Source organism: Sinocyclocheilus grahami, unplaced genomic scaffold (genome assembly GCF_001515645.1).
Source record: "Sinocyclocheilus grahami isolate Dianchi unplaced genomic scaffold, SAMN03320097.WGS_v1.1 scaffold863.1, whole genome shotgun sequence".
Lineage (NCBI taxonomy): Eukaryota > Metazoa > Chordata > Actinopteri > Cypriniformes > Cyprinidae > Sinocyclocheilus > Sinocyclocheilus grahami.
This window is the reverse complement of record NW_015506042.1, coordinates 169,805-188,823: the sequence shown is the minus strand read 5'-3', so window position 1 is coordinate 188,823 and position 19,019 is coordinate 169,805. Positions and strand designations below refer to the sequence as shown.

Sequence of the window (19,019 nt, the reverse complement as noted above, 5' to 3'; positions counted from 1 at the left end):
AAAGTAGTTTCGCTTTCACAACGAAACACACAGCGTCTTCACGCCATGGCGGCAGCAACAACAATACTACAGTGAGAATAAAAGTTACGCCTTCTTTCTTTGCGTGAACATTTGGGCGGCGTTATGCAAATCTTCCCACATAGTGACGTAGATATGTGGGGAAGTGTTAGAACGAGCCGTTTTAGGTAGGTGAGGTTTACTCTTAACTTTTATAAAGAATATCTCTTTGGATTTGAGACTTTAGTCTTTACAACTTCACAGATCTCTTTTATGCACCAAGAGCTTGCAACACTCCAAAGAGAAAGGAAAAATTGAAATCGCATCATATGACCCCTTTAAAAGTCCAATTTGAGTGGACTCTCACGGTTTGTAACTGGTCACGCAGGTTGTAACAGCGGAGCAGCAGAGGGCGCTGTGTCACCTCACTGCCATTGTGAAGGGCTTCCTCATCAGACGACTGCTGAAAACAGAGAAAGTCAAACACCTGCGTCAAACCATACAAGTGAGAACACAATATAGTGTTCACATACATGCTAATTAAAGTCTTACGCGTTCTATCATCCTTACACGTGTGTATTTCCTCAGGACACGCAAGAGTTTATTCGTTCATTCAGCACTGGCGCTCCTCAGAGAAACGACTCTCTGTCAGAGCTGGATCTCTCTCTGCACGAGCGCGTCAGAGCTCAGGTGCCACGTTTGTAATGGTTTGATACTTCAAGAACAGTGTGTACAGCATCAGAACTGCAACTAAAACCTTCTGTTTTCTGTCCGTTTCTTTTCCAGTTACGTGCGGCCTTGTTTGACGTTCATGATATCTTCTTCACAACGACTCCAGAGGAGCGTCTGTCTCTGCTGCAACAAGACCGAGAGCTGCGCACCGAGAGAAAACTCCGAGAGATGGTAGCTATCAGGACAGACCTGCGATTAGGTTTCATATTTATTGGCTGACTTTCTTTCATTTTGGTCCGTTTTGATCCTTGGCCATTGTTGAAGTGTTTGTTTCCTTCCTATTTTGGAAAAGTGCAAAGTCATTTCCATATGAATGCACAGCTGTGCAGGTCAGTGTTTCTTTCCAACACACCTAGCCTACCGTTTTATTTGGCTTGCAGGAAAAAGCAAAAAGCCCCAAGGACAAGGTGATTTTGTCTGCTGCTACCCAGAAATCTCTTGATCGAAAGAAAAGGTGAGTGAGCATGATTAAAAATACTTGAATTTTATTAGCACAATACTGTTATGTTTTATGCATTTTTTAGTATTATAGACTAATAACTATAAGACTTTTTTTTGAGAGGCAAATGGTCATGTACAGGGTCCAAAATTGGTACCAAATAAACAAATTATTGGATAGTTGGATGTTTATTTATTTAAAAAAGCTGTTTATAAATGTATTTTTAAAAAGTGTATGTATATATATATATAATATCATGCTTGTGCCGCTATTCGATATATAAAATAATAAAGAAAAAAAGTACCAATGCATATTCCAGAATAAGCATTTTACGGCAGATTTCTTATTAAGAAATAAACACAACCACAACACTACAGTTTTCACAGCATGGCGCATCTCAAAGTACTGGCACATGATCTACATATACATAAACAATGCTTAAATGATCAGATATGTACCTTATCAAATGCTTCTCTCGTTCCTCGGTTCCGCCAGAATGGACGAATATTGGAAAATGACGAGAAAAATGAAAAATAATATTTAAGAAGACTTTCGAATAGCAAGGTCTGTTTTCTGACTCTCCACATTAACTAAGATATGACAGTTTCTGGGATTTTTGACAATTGGTGTCTTCTGTTCCCTATAAATAGCGCAGAGTGTGCCGGTAAAGCGGTGAGGGGATAGCTAATGGTTACTTGAACGGAAAGCCGCTGATTGGCCTCGGCCCGGAGTGACGTCAGGAGGCTGTGAATAAGGCTGGCTCGTGTGCTTTCAGGAACATGCAGAACACCGGAGGCTGTTCGGGGATCGTCATCAGTCCTGCAACGAGATGTGTCTGTGTGTTGTGTTGAAGGATCCTGCAGCCCAGTCAGGGCCAGAGCGCTCCCGTTTCAGGCCAGCAACTCCTGCGCCGTGGGTCAGTTCTTCACATTTTGCTGCCTTTGATCACGCCATCTCCTGCTCCTGCCATTTCCATTTTCTTTTATGCTGTTGTTGATGGAATTTGAAATTCAACTCCATCTGTGTTGGACGCTTACAATACTGGAAATGCCACGAAGCCTGCCAGAAGAGTCACCTGACATTTCAAATTGGCTGCTTTTATTTGTAAATGTATTTGGCAGGAACTCATGCAGTCATTTAGTCAAGTGAAGTGTGACATCACTGTATTATATTGCAAAGAATCACTGTGTGGAAATGAAACCTTGTATGTTCTATGGAATGTGCAACACCTCAAACTAATAAACTGCATTGAGTTTACATTGACTTTTCAGATCTAATAAACTAACTTTAAATGCAATATTGTATTAGAAAACATTCAAATAAATTTGTTTGTGTTTCAGCAGTTACAAGAAGACTCCAGAGGAGAGAGTTCAGCATTCTGAGAGGCTGAAGAAACAGCATTCACTGGGTTGACCTCATATAGTTATGAACGGAATATGAAAAATAATATTGTGCTAATCATACTTCTAAAAATACTCCCCTGCTAGCCTGCCATCTCATTAAATGATGGCTATTAAATGTCATTGATATCTAGTTATTCCCATTATTCTACTACATACTGCATATGAATATAGAATTAGATATTTGTTTGTTTCTTATGGGTTACAAAACTAATTATAATCCACATAGTTATACTAAATTACCCTTGTAGATATTATTACAAATTCTGTAAATGTGGGACTACCGGTTTTCCAAATAACAGAAGCCTGCATTGACAAAGAGAAAAGTTAATGCTGCTTTAATGCTATAAATTCATATCAAACTGTCAGTAATATTGACAGAATGTGAAATAGTAGAATAAGAATACATGTCTATGAAGGGTACAGGCATTTCCCCAGAAGTTAATAGATTGTATTTGATCAACTAGCGCTTCAACTGAATGTGTGTTGTTTTTAATCATAAAACTTGACTATTTATAACTAGAATCATATCAGTTGTTTATGAATGTATTTGCTCTTGCCTTGTATACTTAAGAAGCACTTGACACATTTGTGGTAAGAAATGAAACAATGAAATAAACAAGTTTATTTAATAAACAATGTGAATTCAGTGAATAAAGACACCAGTTTCAAATAGAAAGGCACATTTCAAACAATTACTTTAAAGAAAAATCATTTTCAAATCTGTAAAACAACCTTAGTGAATGTTTTCATGAACAATATGGTCATATGTGAAGTCATTCAATACAAAACACACAATATTAACAAAATAACCAAGCAAAGAAAGTTATTTTGTGCTGCCTTTGAGTTGATGGTTAAGAATCTATATTTTTAAATTACATATTATTTAATATAATAAAACTTCACTAATGATAAGGAAAAAAAACAAAAAACCCTTTAGTTCGGTGAGATTATCCATTCACAAATTTAGTGAATTTGTCTGTTCACATCTGCATAAAACACAGTAAAGAAAGCGTATCAAGTTCAAGTTCACTCCCAGCCGTCTTTGTTTGTGTATTTCTGAGAGGAAGAGCGTCTCATAAAGAGTGAATGTGCTGAAGGAGTTTATCGCAGTACTCAGGGCTGCGCTGTTTCTCTCTCACGGCCTCCGTTTGCTGCTGTAAGAGACCTCGATCAACCTCACTGGCCACCTTCAGAACCTCTGTGACAGAAAAAAAGACGAGATGTTTACATTTGGTTATTACATCAAAAGTCACTCATTTGGCATAGCAAAAATATAGCAGTGCCTTGGTGCAGTGGTAATGCAGTTTTAACTTCACCATCCCCATCCAATTAAAATGTTATAAAAAATTTCAGATTAAAACTTCATCAAAAAAAACACAGAAAAACAGTAATATTGTAAAATATTATTACAATTTAAACTAACTTTTTATTTGAATTGATTTAAAAATGTAATTTGTTTCTGTGATCAAAGCTGAATTTTCAGCATCATTACTCCAGTCTTCAGTGTCACATGACCCTTCAGAAATCATTCTAATATACTGCTCAAGAAACATGTCTGATTATTATCAATAGTGAAAAGAGTTGTGATGCCGGATATTTTTGTGGAAACTGTCATATACTTTTTTTTCAGGATTCTTTGATGAAAGTTCAAAATAATAACTGTCACTTTGTTCATTTTTTCTTCATAATTTTATGACCACTACACACACACACAGTGGTCAGTTTCATTATGAGCTGTCACTTTGATCTATCTATCTATCTATCTACAGTATATATATATGTACTGTATATTCACAGTTCATAATTCATAATTAAAATAATGACCACAATTAACTGGCCTATTGATATTCTCCCCTTCCATTAACTCTTGATAAATATGTGACCCTGGACCACAAAACCTGTCATAAGGGGAAATTTTTCGAAATTGAGATTTATACATCATCTGAAAGTTGAATAAATAATGTATGGTTTCTTAGGATAGGACAATATTTGGCCGAGATACAACTATTTGAAAATCTGGAATCTGAGGCTGCAAAAAAATCAAAATATTGAGAAAATCGCCTTTAAAGTTGTCCAAATGAAGTTCTTAGCAATGCATATTACTAATCGAAAATTAAGTTTTGATATATTTACGGTAGGAAATTTACAAAATATCTTCAAGGAACATGATCTTTACTTAATGTCCTAATGATTTTTTTGGCATAAAAGAAAAATCAATAATTTTGACCCATACAATGTATTTTTGGCTATTGCTACAAATATACCCCAGCGACTTAAGACTGCTTTTGTGCTCCAGGGTCACATATGATTATTTTGAATGTGATTATTACTCAGATGCAAAAGCATCCATTGTTTTACAGTTACAAATTATAAAAAAAGGAAAGAAAACCTTCCAAAGTCAGCTCACCATTTAGGAACAAAGAAAAGCCCATAAAGCTCAGTTGTGTTCTTTCAGCAGTTGTGACTTTGTTGTGGGTATTTGGTTTTATCCTGATTTGTTTGGTCGGGGGATTTACTTTTATCCGGTGCTTTATACGTTTGTAAGCGCACCAGAAAACAAGGTTTTCTTTGTGTAAAGATACGAGTGAATTTCCTCAGTAACTCAAGCACAGTGAGAGACTGCTGTTATTATAAGCTTAACCAAAGGAATGAGGGATTATGGGATATGGCAAGTGTGGTGTTATAATGGACATTAATCACATCTGAGGTGTCTTTGAAATACAAGACATGTTTAAGAGCAGACTGAAAAATAAAAAAGACAAGATGAGATTAAAAGGAGGAAAACAAGATCAGACACACGGTGCATCTAAAACTGCATACTGTCTGAGCAGGTGCTACATTTGAATTCCAGCTTACTTGGTAACTGTTAAAAAAGTAGACTTAAACTACTTCAGTCTGTGTGCATTGAATTTATTTAATACACGAGTTTCACAATTTGAGTTGAATTACTGAAATAAATGAACTTTTCCACGACATTCTAATTTATTGAGATGCACCTGTATATAGTATAGAATATGGGTAGTATGAATGAAATTCGGATGTATTACATCCGCTATGTTGTTACTGTCACCCGTGTGTCCATCGATTGCGCACTTCAGAATCTCACTGGGTCATCCGTGTACTTTTTGCCTACTGTTTTTACGAATACTATGAATTCGGACAAACTACTCGCCTCATATACTGTTTTTTGCATACTACATAGTAGGGAAGTGAGCGATTTCAGACGCAGGATCTGTTTTTTCCCCCCATGATGCCGAATATTGCACAAAATAAAACCCTTTGGTATAATACAAAGTAGGTCTGTCAAGTGATTCAAATTTTATTGTAATTAATTACATGATGTGCCAATAAATTAATCTAATTAATCATAAATTAATTGCACATCAATTTGGGCTTTTTTTATTTTTACCTCATATCTTGAATTGTTAAGGACATAATAATAATAATAATAATAATAATCACACCAAATTAACACGTTAAATCAACAGCACTAATACAAATGCACTGACTTCATATCAGGATCCTGGTTACCCTGTCAGGGCGTATTTTGCGATATCGACCGGATGACTGTACATTATGGCCTACTTACTATACATACTTTATAGGGGGGGGGGGGGTTTCAAAGCTTAATTAGGGGGTATGAAGGGTTTCTGAACAGTACTGGGTGTGCGAGTGCACTAGGACACATTGGCACAGGATTATGGGAAGGCGTTGACAGCCCATGACCCTGCTGGAGGCAGGCCAGTAGCAGAGGAGCGTGTGATGGATAGAGTGTAAAAATGCAGGATTAATGAGGCTCTTTGAAGTGAAGAACAGGGAGGATCAGAGAAGTGGACCGTAGACCATTAACACAGACCTGAATCACTTCCTTATGCAGCAGGAAGAGATTCATCTTACATCACAACAGTGTCAACACGAATATAACTGTCATCAGTCACAATTCAAGTCAAAACATCAGATTATTACAGAAATGAAATATCGCTGCCAAAAAAGTCCTTACCGAGGACTGATTCCTGGATTTTAGTGTCGGGGTCGTCCATGTAGAGCAGCAGCTGCTGGAAGAGGAAATCCAGGTGTGGGCGGCATGACTGAGTGTCATAGTTTTTCCCCAGAGATGACAACCACGTGCTCAGAGACTTCAGCGCTTCAACACGGACGTCTTCACTGCTGTCGTCCACACGCTTCAACAGCTCTGAACACACACAGACACACTCATGAAAACATCTACAAGCTCACAGACACCGCTGTAACACAGACACTGAATTCTGAAAGTGTGCAATAACAACAATTATTATACACACACAGATATGCTTTATTTAACCAGGAATCTGGTATTCATTTTTCAACAGAGAAACAGACAAAAATTCAATTCAATGCTAAATAAAATAAAAAATAAAATAAAACTGACTTTTTATAGGCTCTGTGCACTGTTGCATATTAATAAATGTATGGATAATTTGTGCAAGACACATAGACATGCTTTATTTCACCAGGATTTCAACAGAATTTTTTTATTTTACTGACTTTTTAGGGGCTCAGTGCACTGTTGTATATTAAGAAATATGGATAAATTATGACACATAGATATGCTGCTTTATTTAACAAGGGTAGTCGTATAACAATTTAAGAAGACTGAATAAAATAACATAAATAAAAACAAAACAAGACAAGACAAGATACGATTTTTAACATTGTTAGATGCATTTCAGTCTACCATTTTAAATAACATCTTTGATTGAAAAATAATGGTGTTATTTCCCCATTCACACAACTGAATAAAAATAGACTTTAGAGCAGATGCCCTGCTTAATTTGATACAATGAAAATACCGCTGTGAGCAATAGAAGTACAATTCATTCAACATGTGACCTTTTGACATCTACTGTTCACAAACCATGTTTTTGTCAATCGGACTGTCCGATAAGGACTGAATGATCCACACTGCACTTCCATTATCCAAACCTCATTTTCGTCTGTCACATTAAATATGCTGCTCTGAATCAGGTCTGTCTCTCGTCTTTCATAGTTTTACAGTATGTGTGATGAGTTGAGTCTACCTGGATAGATCTTGTTGAGTGAGTCAGCATTGAGCTGTTGTGTTGTGAGTTTCAGCAGTGAGTGAAGAGATCTGCAGGCCAGAAGACGAGCCAGTTTAGAGTCTTCCTCCAGCGCAGAGATCAGCTGAGTACTGAGAGTCTCCTCCACCGACAGAACCTGAAACACATCAACATCACATATATACACTAAATTATGTTGGAAACCTTTTCAGTAATATCACAGTCAAATTATAGAACTTAAATGCAAAATGCTGTTTCTTGCGGTATGTTATGTGTGTATTATTACCCGCTCCGCTGGGAAAGCTGCCCCGTGCAGGACAGCTAAGAGACAGCTGAGAGCAGCGGTCCTGACAGCCGCGGCAGATCGACCCGAGCGCCACACCAGATTAGGCAGCAACAAATCCTGCAGGACCATCTCCATGTATTCAGCAAACCTCCTACAGAGAGAAACGACACAGCAAATATGACGAACGAATGTCATGTGACCTGACCTGCTTTAAAATGACATTTTTTGCTTGAAGAAATTCCCTTTGGGGATTTCCAGTGATGTCTTTCATCTGTAAAAATGATTCCTAAATAAGGTAAATAATAATTATCTTTATTTATTTATAAACAATAGAAGTCTATAATATGCCTTGATTAAGATGGCTCAGTAAACCTTTGCATGTGTGTGGTGTCTTTCCTTTCACTCTCCTCTTATTTCACTTTGCAAATCAAACGTGACCCACATGAAATGAAGGAATTTGAGGTGAACAGTATCATACACCACATGAAAAGAGGGGATTTTGCTACATATCTGAACGGGACTATCCTGACATATTACTATACTGGGATAATTATGAAGGTTTGTCTTGGAAAAACTAAATATTTAGATCCCTATCAGGCGTCACAGATCATAAATCATTGCAATGCTGCATGTTTATCCATATATTTAAGCTGTGGAGGGATACTGTAAAATAGCAAGTGTTCAAAAGCTCAGCGGTGTAGTAGTTAACCACTGCTGCTCTCTCTCGGGTATGACAGTATTTCATCAGGAGCATCAACATATTCTGGAATGATGCAAACTGCACAATAACTACATTAAGTTGAGCATCTGTATTGGATGAACTGACCCCTGTGAGTCCAGCGTGTTGCTGGCGTCCAGCAGTAGTTTGGACAGCATGGTGAAGATGTGAAGTCTCATCTCAGGGTCTCGACTGGGTTCAAGGCAACTCTTCAACAGAGGCAAGAGGGCTGGAAGAAACTCTCCCACCACTGGACCTAAAGGAAAACATGATAGGTGAAAAAATAACAGAGTGAAGATGTGGAGTAATTTAAAGTGATAAATTAAACTATTTTAATTTATTTTAATTAATTTTGATTTATTTGTTTACTCTGCACTACTATTTGTATTTTGCTATTTTATTTGTCAGTATTATTTTTAATATTGTTACTTTATATTCTGATGAATATTTATTCCACTCATAGTATTTTTAATGTTTTTTAAAAAAAAATTTAATTGATTTAATTTGCTTTACCATTCAAAAGTTTGGGTGAGAGTTTTTTCTTTCATTCAGCAAGCACATTAAATTGATCAAAAGTGACAATAAAGACATTTGTAATGTTACAGAAAATTTCTATTTGATAAAAATACTCAAATACTCAATAATTCATCAAAGAATCCCTATTAAAAAATGTATCAGTTTTCACAAAAATATTAAGCGGCACAACTGTTTTCAACACTGATAATAATCAGAAATGTTTCTCGAGCAGCAAATCATCATATTAGACTGATTTCTGAAGGATCATGTGACACTGAAGACTGAAGTAATGATGCTGAAAATTCAGCTTTGATCACAGAAACAAATTACATTTTTAAATCAATTCAAACAGAAAATTTAAAATGCAATAATATTTCACAATATTAGAAAATGCTCAAAATAAAATACCTTTCACATTGTATACAACTGTTGCAAACCTTTCAGCAGTGCAGCCAAGTGATGAATGTGACTGCTGACTCTGAGGGAAGTTCTTGCACTTCTTAGATTGTGTGCATCTAAACCGAATGATGCTTCTCATTCCCGCCTGCGGATGAAGCACACACTCACCGGACTGCAAGGCGATGATCTCCAGCTGAGTTTTCTGAATGGAGTAACTGGTCCAGGTGTGGTGCGAGTCAGACAGCCACTGAAGCAGATCTGCCATGTGCTGCCGGTACAACTCACACGCTCCACTGAGACCCTGCGCCTCACACAAACACCTCACTGACTCCTCTGCCTGAGAGAGAAAGAGACAAAAATCTTCAGTTCATTGATGTATTTGAATTAAGTATATCATGTTTTTAAAATGATTTCTAAGGGAGGGCAGGGAAAATAGGCTGAGCAGCTCCATTGGACATGCAATGAGATTTTGTACAACAAAAGGCAACTTTCTTGAGACCCTGCAGTGAGTTCAATAGAATTAATGTATCTAATGGTAATATCTAACGTGTATAGCAGAATCGGTGTATGGGAAAGCTTCATGTACACCATTCGTGTGTGTGTGTGTGTGTTTGACCTTGCTGCGTTGTTCCAGCTGTGAGGCGAGACTCTGAACTGACACCAGGACCTTCAGCAGCTGCAGACTGATGACAGCACAGTCCACCTGACACACACACAGCACAGCGTCCACACACACCAACAACTGATCCAGATACAGCGCCTGAGAGACAAAGCAAAAGAAAGATTTAAAACATTTCACATCGGCACTTTTTATTACTTTCGTTCAATGTTAACTTTGTAATTTATTCCTTTTCGCTTAATTTTCTGTTACATATTTTTTTTACTCATTAAATTAAAATAAATTACATTTTCATTTGTACTAATGCTACTATATTTGTCGTTTACTTTACAGGTTTTGTCATGCAAATAAAGAACACTAAAACACACATCTAAACTCTCAGACCTCATAAATCAGTCCAAAAGCCATAATGACATCTTTCTCTGTTGTAAAATGAAATGAAAAATAAAATAAAATAAAACAAAATAATGAGGCACAGATTATGCAGTTATTAGGTAATAATACTTTTTTATTTATTAATTTTTATTTTAATTAAAAAACAATATAATCAGTATTAGGTACTGTTAGTTGATGATATGGCATTAGTTTTGAAATATATTTAAAAATATATTTTAATTTGTACTAGTTCGATAAATGGACAGTTTTTGTCATGCCAATAAAGGAGACTACAACACACTTCTAAGCTCTCTGACCTTGTAAAGCAGTCTAGAACTCACGAAAAGCTTTCTTTCCATCAGTCTCTGTTGTTTTCCTATCCACTGTATTTTTACCCTCCCTTAAGACCTCTGTGTGTCTCTTTCCATGCAGTGATCACATGTCTAGACAAAGTGTCAGATTCACAGCAACAAGAGGACAATGACACTGTTTCCTCCACTCAGCGGTTCTGTCATTAACAGGGCCGGGATGATGAACCTGCAGGTGTTTTCACTGGCCTGCAGGAAGTGTGTGTGTGGGACACATTTACTACTAAATTTAGAAGGCACAACTGAAAAGCACTGTAAAGAATTATGACTTTCACTTTTTATTTATGTTCAGGATTAGAATATGATTTATGTATGTACTTAAATAAAATAATATTGAATAAGTAAGATAAAAAAAATTAAAATAAAATGAGATAGACTGGGTTAGGCACAGGTAAAAAAAATTATAAAATGAGATAGAGTTCTGCACATATAAAACCAAAATAAAATATTATGAAGTAGACAGTGTTATGCACACGTAAAAAATAAAATAAAATAAAATACTTGGTTATGCAAAAGTAAAAAAAATAATAAAGTCAAGTAATAGAGTGTTATTTTTGATATCAAAGCGAGCCGAATGTGGGTTGAGAGGAAACCAGGGCCAGACTCATGGGTCTGGGTGGGATTTTTCCACTCAGTCTGACAGAGATGCGTCCTAACACATCTGCAATGTGGCCTGCAAATATGTAATAAAAGACATTCTTCAGGAAAAGTAACTTAACTGGAAAATTAAACTAGCCAATAAGCGTCCAAATAGTTATTTTTAACAGTGTGTAGCATATCTTTTTGTAAAATTGGGGCCACAATTTTCCCTGGAGGTCACTAAGTGACTGTGCTGTTGATCATAGTGCTCATTAGTGGTCATAACATTAGTGTCCTAATGTTATTGGTTGTCTGCATAACTGCACCAAAAATGGGATGAATTCTCGTTAAAACAACCAAAATTGGCAAATCTGATTGAAAATAAATGAATACTGGTCTTTGCCGTCACTGTGTGAACACTCTTTGGACACTGAGCACTCAAGAGCCGTTAGAAAGCAGAAAGGTCATTGTCTCTCACCTGTTGGGACCCCTGACAGACTTCAGAGTGTGTAAGTGTGTCTCCAATTTTTATCAGGTGGGGTTGTAACGCCTCCCTTGAACTCCCTCTTAATATGGCCCCCAGAACGGTGAGAGGAGCCCAGGGAGAAGCAGACGAGCAGGAAGTGGAGTCTTCAATGTGAGGCAGGAGCAACTTGAGATAAACCTCTGCACTGATGAACGCTCCCAAGAGCTTTGCTGACTCCAAACACTGTCAAGAGAGACAGAAGATTCATACATATCGCTTTAAAAATCAATGCAATCAAAGCTGATAGTAATGGTTGATGGCAATGATTTTTTGGCACTACACCCTATATTTTTATCTAGCTCCAGATATGCTTCTTTTAAGCTCTTTCTGTTCTATGCATGTTGCTTCTCTCGCCAGCTAAAGATGTAAAACACTGCAGTACTGATTAAAAAGCTTAGCTTGGTAACTTTGTTTTCTGCTCATGATGAGATTGCTTTGATTATTAGATGTTGTTGTGTGTTGTTAGTAAATACATTAAAAAAATAATATATAATATATATATATACTGTATATATGTATGTATATTAGTGCTGTCAAACGATTAATCGCATCCAAAATAAAAGTTTTTGTTTACATAATATGTGTGAGTACTGTGTATATTTATTATGTATATATAAAGACACACACATACAGCATATATTTTGAGAATATTTACATATACAATATATTTAATATATAAACGTAACATATATTTTTTAAATATATACATACATGTGTGTGTATTTATATATATACTTTATAAATATACACAGTACACACATATATATTATGTAAACAAAAACTTTTATTTTGGATGCGATTAATCGTTTGACAGCACTAATGTATGTATGTATGTATGTGTATATATATATATATATATATATATATATATATGCAGGAAAACTCCTTTCTTACCTATACATTTGTTCCTTTCCCCCACTTCCTTCCCTTCACTCAGCTCACTCAGAATGGTCATTGGCAAAATATAATGTTCTACATAAATGCAAGTGATAGTCACAGGTATGCATTCTTTACTCTTAGATTTAGATTATTAGATTTAATAAAATAGTATACAAATAAACTAAATATATAAGTAGATCAAAGGGAAAATTATTACAGTTTCATTCTGCATTCTAAACATTCTAAAGAGAATGATTTTATTCTACTAATAATCAAGCCATAGGTTTATTTTTTATTTTATTTATTTTTATCAAGTTTATACATCTAAAGGTACTCTAATAGTGGGTAGAAAAGACTACAGTGCAATAGAACCTAAATGTTTTCCTAATAATATTTTACACTTTCATAATCATTTCATTTTTCATGCCTTTATTCATGAACATACACAGCTGACTTTTATAATTAGGAAGGGGGTCCGTCATCAAAAAAAGAGTCAAAAAATATGTTTTTGAAAAACATCAAAAAAAGAGTTCAAACTCCTGGTCTACTCCATACTGCTTTGGTGAAATGCTAAGCAACCTCACTAAAACAATATTCTAAATGATGATCCTGATTTGATGTGCGTTACCTGTGCTCTGACGTCAGTCTCGGGGTCTGCGCAGGTGTGATACAGCACTGTGAGCAGTGACTGCAGGTGTTGTGTACAGTGATCTTCAGCATGCAGCAGCAGAACCCGCAGCAGCTGGGCCGTCTTCACTCTCGTCTGCACTAACCAGTCTCCAATGTCCCGGCCCACAGCAGGAAGCAGCTTTGACAGATTCCTCACCACCAGCTCCCTGCAGCCCAGCCCGGGACGCTCTCCTGTACGAGAGAAAGAAGAAAGATTGGTTTTATTCCACTGTTGCCATGCACAGCTGGTACCACTGCATTGTTTTAAACATACATGTACACTACCTAAATGTATGGCATCTGTAAGATTTTTTTGTGTTTTGGAAAGAAGTCTTTATGTGTTTATTTGATTAAAAAAATAGTCATATTATGAGATTTTATTACAATATAAAATAACTGGTTTCCATTTGATTATATTTTAAAATGGAATTTATTTCTGTGATGCAAAGCTGAATTTTCAGCATCATTACTCCATCTCCAGTCCAGATTACTCCAGAAATCATTCTAATAAGCTAATTTGCTTATTAGAATGACAATGTTTTCTGGAAGTATTCCTGAGCCCATGTTGTGATTTCCATTACAGTAGCATTCCTGTATGTGATGCAGTGCCGTCTAAGGGCCCGAAGATCACGGGCATCCAGTATAGTTTTCCGGCCTTGACCCTTACGCACAGAGATTGTTCCAGATTCTCTGAATCTTTGGATGATATTATGCTCTGTAGATGATGATAACTTCAAACTCTGCTTCTACTAAATACTGAGCAAAGGGTCTGAATACTTAGGACCATGTGATATTTCAGTTTTTCTTTTTTAATAAATCTGCAAAAATGTCAACAATTCTGTGTTTTTCTGTCAATATGGGGTGCTGTGTGTACATTAATGAGGAAATAAAATTAACTTAAATTATTTTAGCAAATGGCTGCAATATAACAAAGAGTGAAAAATTTAAGGGGGTCTGAATACTTTCCGTACCCACTGTACATTTAACTTTTCCGGCCTCTTATTGCTACCTGTCCCAACTTTTTTTTTCTCATGAAATCCAAAATGAGCCAATATTTGGCATGACATTTCAAAATGTCTCACTTTCAACATTTGATATGTTATCTATATTCTATTGTGAATAAAATATAAGTTTATGAGATTTGTAAATTATTCAATTCCTTTTTTACTTACAATTTGTACAGTGTCCCAACTTTTTTGGAAGTGGGTTTGTATTTTGTGAATGAATACTCCTTGATGAATAGAAAGATGAAATAGAAATCTTTTGCAATGATGTGTTGGTTATTAAAAAATGCAAACATCTGGCTTACCATACTTTCACATCCAGGTTATCTGACTTTCTGCCCTCTCGCTACTTTCTTCTCAATAAAAGTGGAAAAAAAAAATAAAAAAAGCTACCATCTGTCATCCTACAAGCTTCTTCCTAGTTTCACTTAGAGATGAAATAAACCTTAACTAGATCAGGCCTGTGGGGCTTTTATTCTAGAACAAGATAGCTGAGCAGGGTCTACGGTACCTCAAATGTTATTTGAGCGTTTCATCTAGTGTTTCTAATATCATATAGAGATATCTAAGATATCTAATGTATATGTTCAGTATTTAGTATCCATAACATGTATTTTTAGGAAAGAGAGTCATTCTGTTATTAGTTTGTCCTACCTCCAGATGTGAGGAGGGCAGGAGCAGGCAACCGAAAGTCCATCTTATCCTTCAAATCATCCTCATTTTCCTTCTCCCATTGAGATCCTACTTTTTTCCATAAGTCCTCAGCAAGAGACCTGAATGAATTTATTTGGAATCACAAAATCATACATTTTATATAAGAAATGGCTAAAGAGAAAAAGGAAACAAACAACACATCAAATACACTTTTGGGTCAGTAAGATTTATTTTTTTTTGCAAAGAAATTAATTATTTTATTCAGCAAGCAGTAAATTGATCAAAAGTGACAGTGAAGGCATTTATAACGTTACAAAAAAATCATATTTTAAATAAACGCTGTTCTTTTGAACTTTCTATTCATCAATGAATCCTGAAAAAAAGTATATGACCGTTTCCACAAAAATATTAAGCAGCACAACTATTTTCAACATTGATAATAATCAGAAATGTTTCTTGAGCAGCAGATTAGAATGATTTCTGAAGGATCGTGTGACACTGAAGACTGGAGTAATGATGCTGAAAATTCAGCTTTGAATCACAGGAATAAATTACTTTTGAAATATACATTTAAATAGAAAACAGATATTGTAAATTGTAATAATATTTCACAATATGACTGTTTTTACTGTATTTTTAATCTAGTCAATGCAGCCAAACCCAAACTTATGAAAGACAGTCTATACATTTACATTAACTTTACTAGTTTTCATGACTTTAAAAGGCCTGGATTATAAGGATTCTAAAATCCATGTCTGTGCATTTGTTTTCACCTGATTTCAGGGATCTCATCGCTGAGGCTGCTCAGAAGCAGCGGGATGAGCTTGTGGAAGTAGGAATATCTGTCCGGCAGGCGGAGAAGCCAATCACCCACAACTACAGTAACGGTCTTCCTCACCTGAACATATTAGCACAACAATTCAGCATTCCCATGTGGGAAAAACAACACCAATGTGCTTTGTAAAACAGGAAGCATATTTCATATTTAGATGAATAATTTCTTGGAAAGATACCAAAGAAGACAAGCCATTTATTAAATAATGCATCAATCAAGACCTTTCTTTACTTTTATTTATTTGTTATTTATTGATTTTTCAGCTAAGCCGCTGCCTGCTTACCCGTGGAGAGTCGTCAAACAATCTCTGTGCCAAGTGGGACAAAACGTCATCTACGTTCTTGCCTGCGCTGTGCTGAATGACTGTGCCAACGGCCTGTGTGACAGAAACTCTCACTTGGGAATGCTGGTGAGAAATAGTCTGCAGCAGGGGCTTCAGAAGACTCTCAGCCTGCAGGTGGAAATGATCTGGGAAAAGATAGATAAATAGATAGTTGAGATGCAGTGTATATGCATATGGATCATAAAGTATAAGTAATGTATCTGTTTGAATTCATTATACAGGACTTATGTGGCAAACTGGGCTTAGGTGGGTTATTGGTTGTCATGGTAACATGGCCAGACTGTTGCCCCTGACAAAATAAAACGCTCCTGAGTAAAAATGTGTTTAGTATTGTTATTAAAATTTATTATTATTATTATTAGTTACACTTAATATTGCAATGATTTACAGCTCAGTTGTATTATAGTGATTTATTTACTGAATTGTTTAATTGAATAAATAAATAATGAATTAATGAATGTGTTCTACCTGTTTTTGAAATAATGCACATACAGTTTCATGGATGGCAACAAGACATACTTACAGTCCGTACATTTTCTCATGTTAGTTAATTTTTACTTTTAGACCCTGACTATAAGGATAATATTCAATTCAATTCAAAATTGCTTTATTGGCATGACTGTAAATGATACAATATTGCCAAAGCTTAGTACACATGTACAAAAAGATAAAAACAAATAATAATAATATAATAACAATAATAATAAGTAAATGAACATCACAGTAATATAATGGGATATTATAACATCTTAGAAGTATTAAACTGTAACAAATTATAACATGTGAACATTTGATCTTAGAAGTATTAAACTGTAACAAATTATAACATGTGAACATTTGATCTTAGAAGTATTAAACTGTAACAAATTATAACATGTGAACATTTGATCTTAGAAGTATTAAACTGTAACAAATTATAACATGTGAACATTTGATCTTAGAAGTATTAAACTGTAACAAATTATAACATGTGAACATTTGATACCACAGTCTTTAACTTACATAGAAACACACATAAATACTTTGGATCACTGTGGTGGACAGTAGGGTAACACACTGAGGTCAGACACAACACACATTCACCTGCTGTCTCTCTCTCTCTCTCTCTCTCTCACACACACACACACACACACACACACACACACACACACATTCCCCTGCTGTCTCTCAGGCTGTGGCACATCCACACGTATCTCGCAGCCAGTGTTTATTATATATACATATCTAAAACAGCAGTGAAACCTCTCTTTTAAAATGCTTTTATTTTGTTGAAAACCGATTTCTAAACTTGGGAAGTTGTTCGGCACATGTTGCATAAACCTTAACACAATCTCAGGCATTATTAGAATTAATATACCCGCCAATACTCTCATTTGGCCAAGTGTTAATTTAAGCCCTGGTCAGGGGCATCAGTCTGGCCATGTTACCATGACAACCAACAACCCATCTAAGCCAAAGTCTTTGCCTAAGCTGAATTTGACACTTAACTCCTGTATAATGAATACAAACTGACCAATTACTCGACCTTTATGATATATTTTTAATATACATACTGTATCTCAACTGTCTTTTGAAGCACATCAACAGCTTGAGGGCCCCACTTACCAGGAATACTCTGTGCAACACTGATGACACATTTACAGCTCTCTTTCTTGACTTCAGGAAAGGGATCTGTGATGGTTCTCTGCAGGATCTTTATCATGTCTTCCAGGTAGGGGGCCAGTTGCCTGCCGCACACCTCCACCACCAGAGACAGCATCTCCATCAGAGCCAGCCTGAGCTCCTCCGCCGGCTCCAGGATCTCCTTCCCCCCGAGCCTCTGCGCCAGGGCGGGCATGAGGTAGGGCAGAGAGTCTTCTGGTTTGGGGACAGCTCTGATAAAGCCCGTGATGATCTGAATAGCCGTGTCCCTGCATGTCTCCACAGGATCTGACAGACATTTCAGCAGCGCCTTTAGCAAACCGCCGAAAAGCTCCTGCAGCGCGCCGCCGGACAAACACTGCTCGACGGTTTCTCTCTTCACCGCTTCTAGAGCTCGTCTTCTGGCGCTTTTGTTGTCCTCGTTTAAACAGTTCAAATGGCGAGCCAGAGATTTTAAAACATCCGCTGCTGCTCGCTCTTCACTGGCGGTCGCCATTGCTGCTTCACGTGTGCTGTTGTTGTTGCTGGTTGTCATGGCGATTGTTGCCACTACGACTGTAGATTGCGACAGCTCAGATCGCTTTACGGTCGATGTTCATACAAAAAAAAGCAACTTTATTTTACTTCGAGTCCATGGTCAGAACTAGATTTTTTTTCCACAAAGAAAAAGTAACGAGTACGTTCAATACTATTAAATACAGAATAAACATACAGAAAGCATACAACCTTTTTCAAAAGGAACTATAATATACAAATGTGTGTGTGCACATTCTTATCATGCAATGTACACACAGAGAGAGAGAGAGAGAGAGAGATAGATAGATAGATAGATAGATAAAAAAATAAATAGTATACTGACAAAGCCATAAAAGATGAAGCACATTAGAATGATTTCTAATGAGATGCTGGGTGTCACATATAGGGATTTTTTTTTCTTTAAATAAGTATTCATTAGATTTAATCAAGATTTTGTATTTAAC

The 19,019-nt window shown here is 36.2% G+C and overlaps 2 protein-coding genes across 2 annotated transcripts in view; one reads left to right on the top strand and one right to left on the bottom strand.

The window, feature by feature from the left end:
* The window catches only part of LOC107563220 (centriolar coiled-coil protein of 110 kDa-like), an 8,727-nt gene extending 5,553 nt beyond the window's left edge, over positions 1-3,174 (top strand). The window contains 6 exon segments of the mRNA XM_016248032.1: positions 354-502; positions 586-687; positions 784-900; positions 1,110-1,186; positions 2,022-2,084; positions 2,509-3,174. Of these exon segments, the coding sequence (XP_016103518.1) occupies positions 354-502; positions 586-687; positions 784-900; positions 1,110-1,186; positions 2,022-2,084; positions 2,509-2,581 (581 nt within the window). The 3' untranslated portion in view covers positions 2,582-3,174.
* Positions 3,175-3,484: 310 nt separating this feature from the next.
* Positions 3,485-18,551, bottom strand: LOC107563231 (dynein assembly factor 5, axonemal-like). The gene is made up of 13 exons (XM_016248044.1): positions 18,004-18,551; positions 16,339-16,523; positions 15,994-16,118; positions 15,221-15,339; positions 13,522-13,754; positions 11,967-12,197; positions 10,164-10,307; positions 9,716-9,884; positions 8,741-8,888; positions 7,915-8,065; positions 7,629-7,785; positions 6,572-6,763; positions 3,485-3,769 (listed from the first exon to the last, which is right to left on the bottom strand). Exons 1-13 carry the CDS (start codon positions 18,533-18,535, stop codon positions 3,645-3,647), a joined length of 2,511 nt encoding a protein of 836 aa, XP_016103530.1. The 5' UTR covers positions 18,536-18,551; the 3' UTR covers positions 3,485-3,644.
* Between the last annotated feature and the right edge of the window lie 468 nt (positions 18,552-19,019).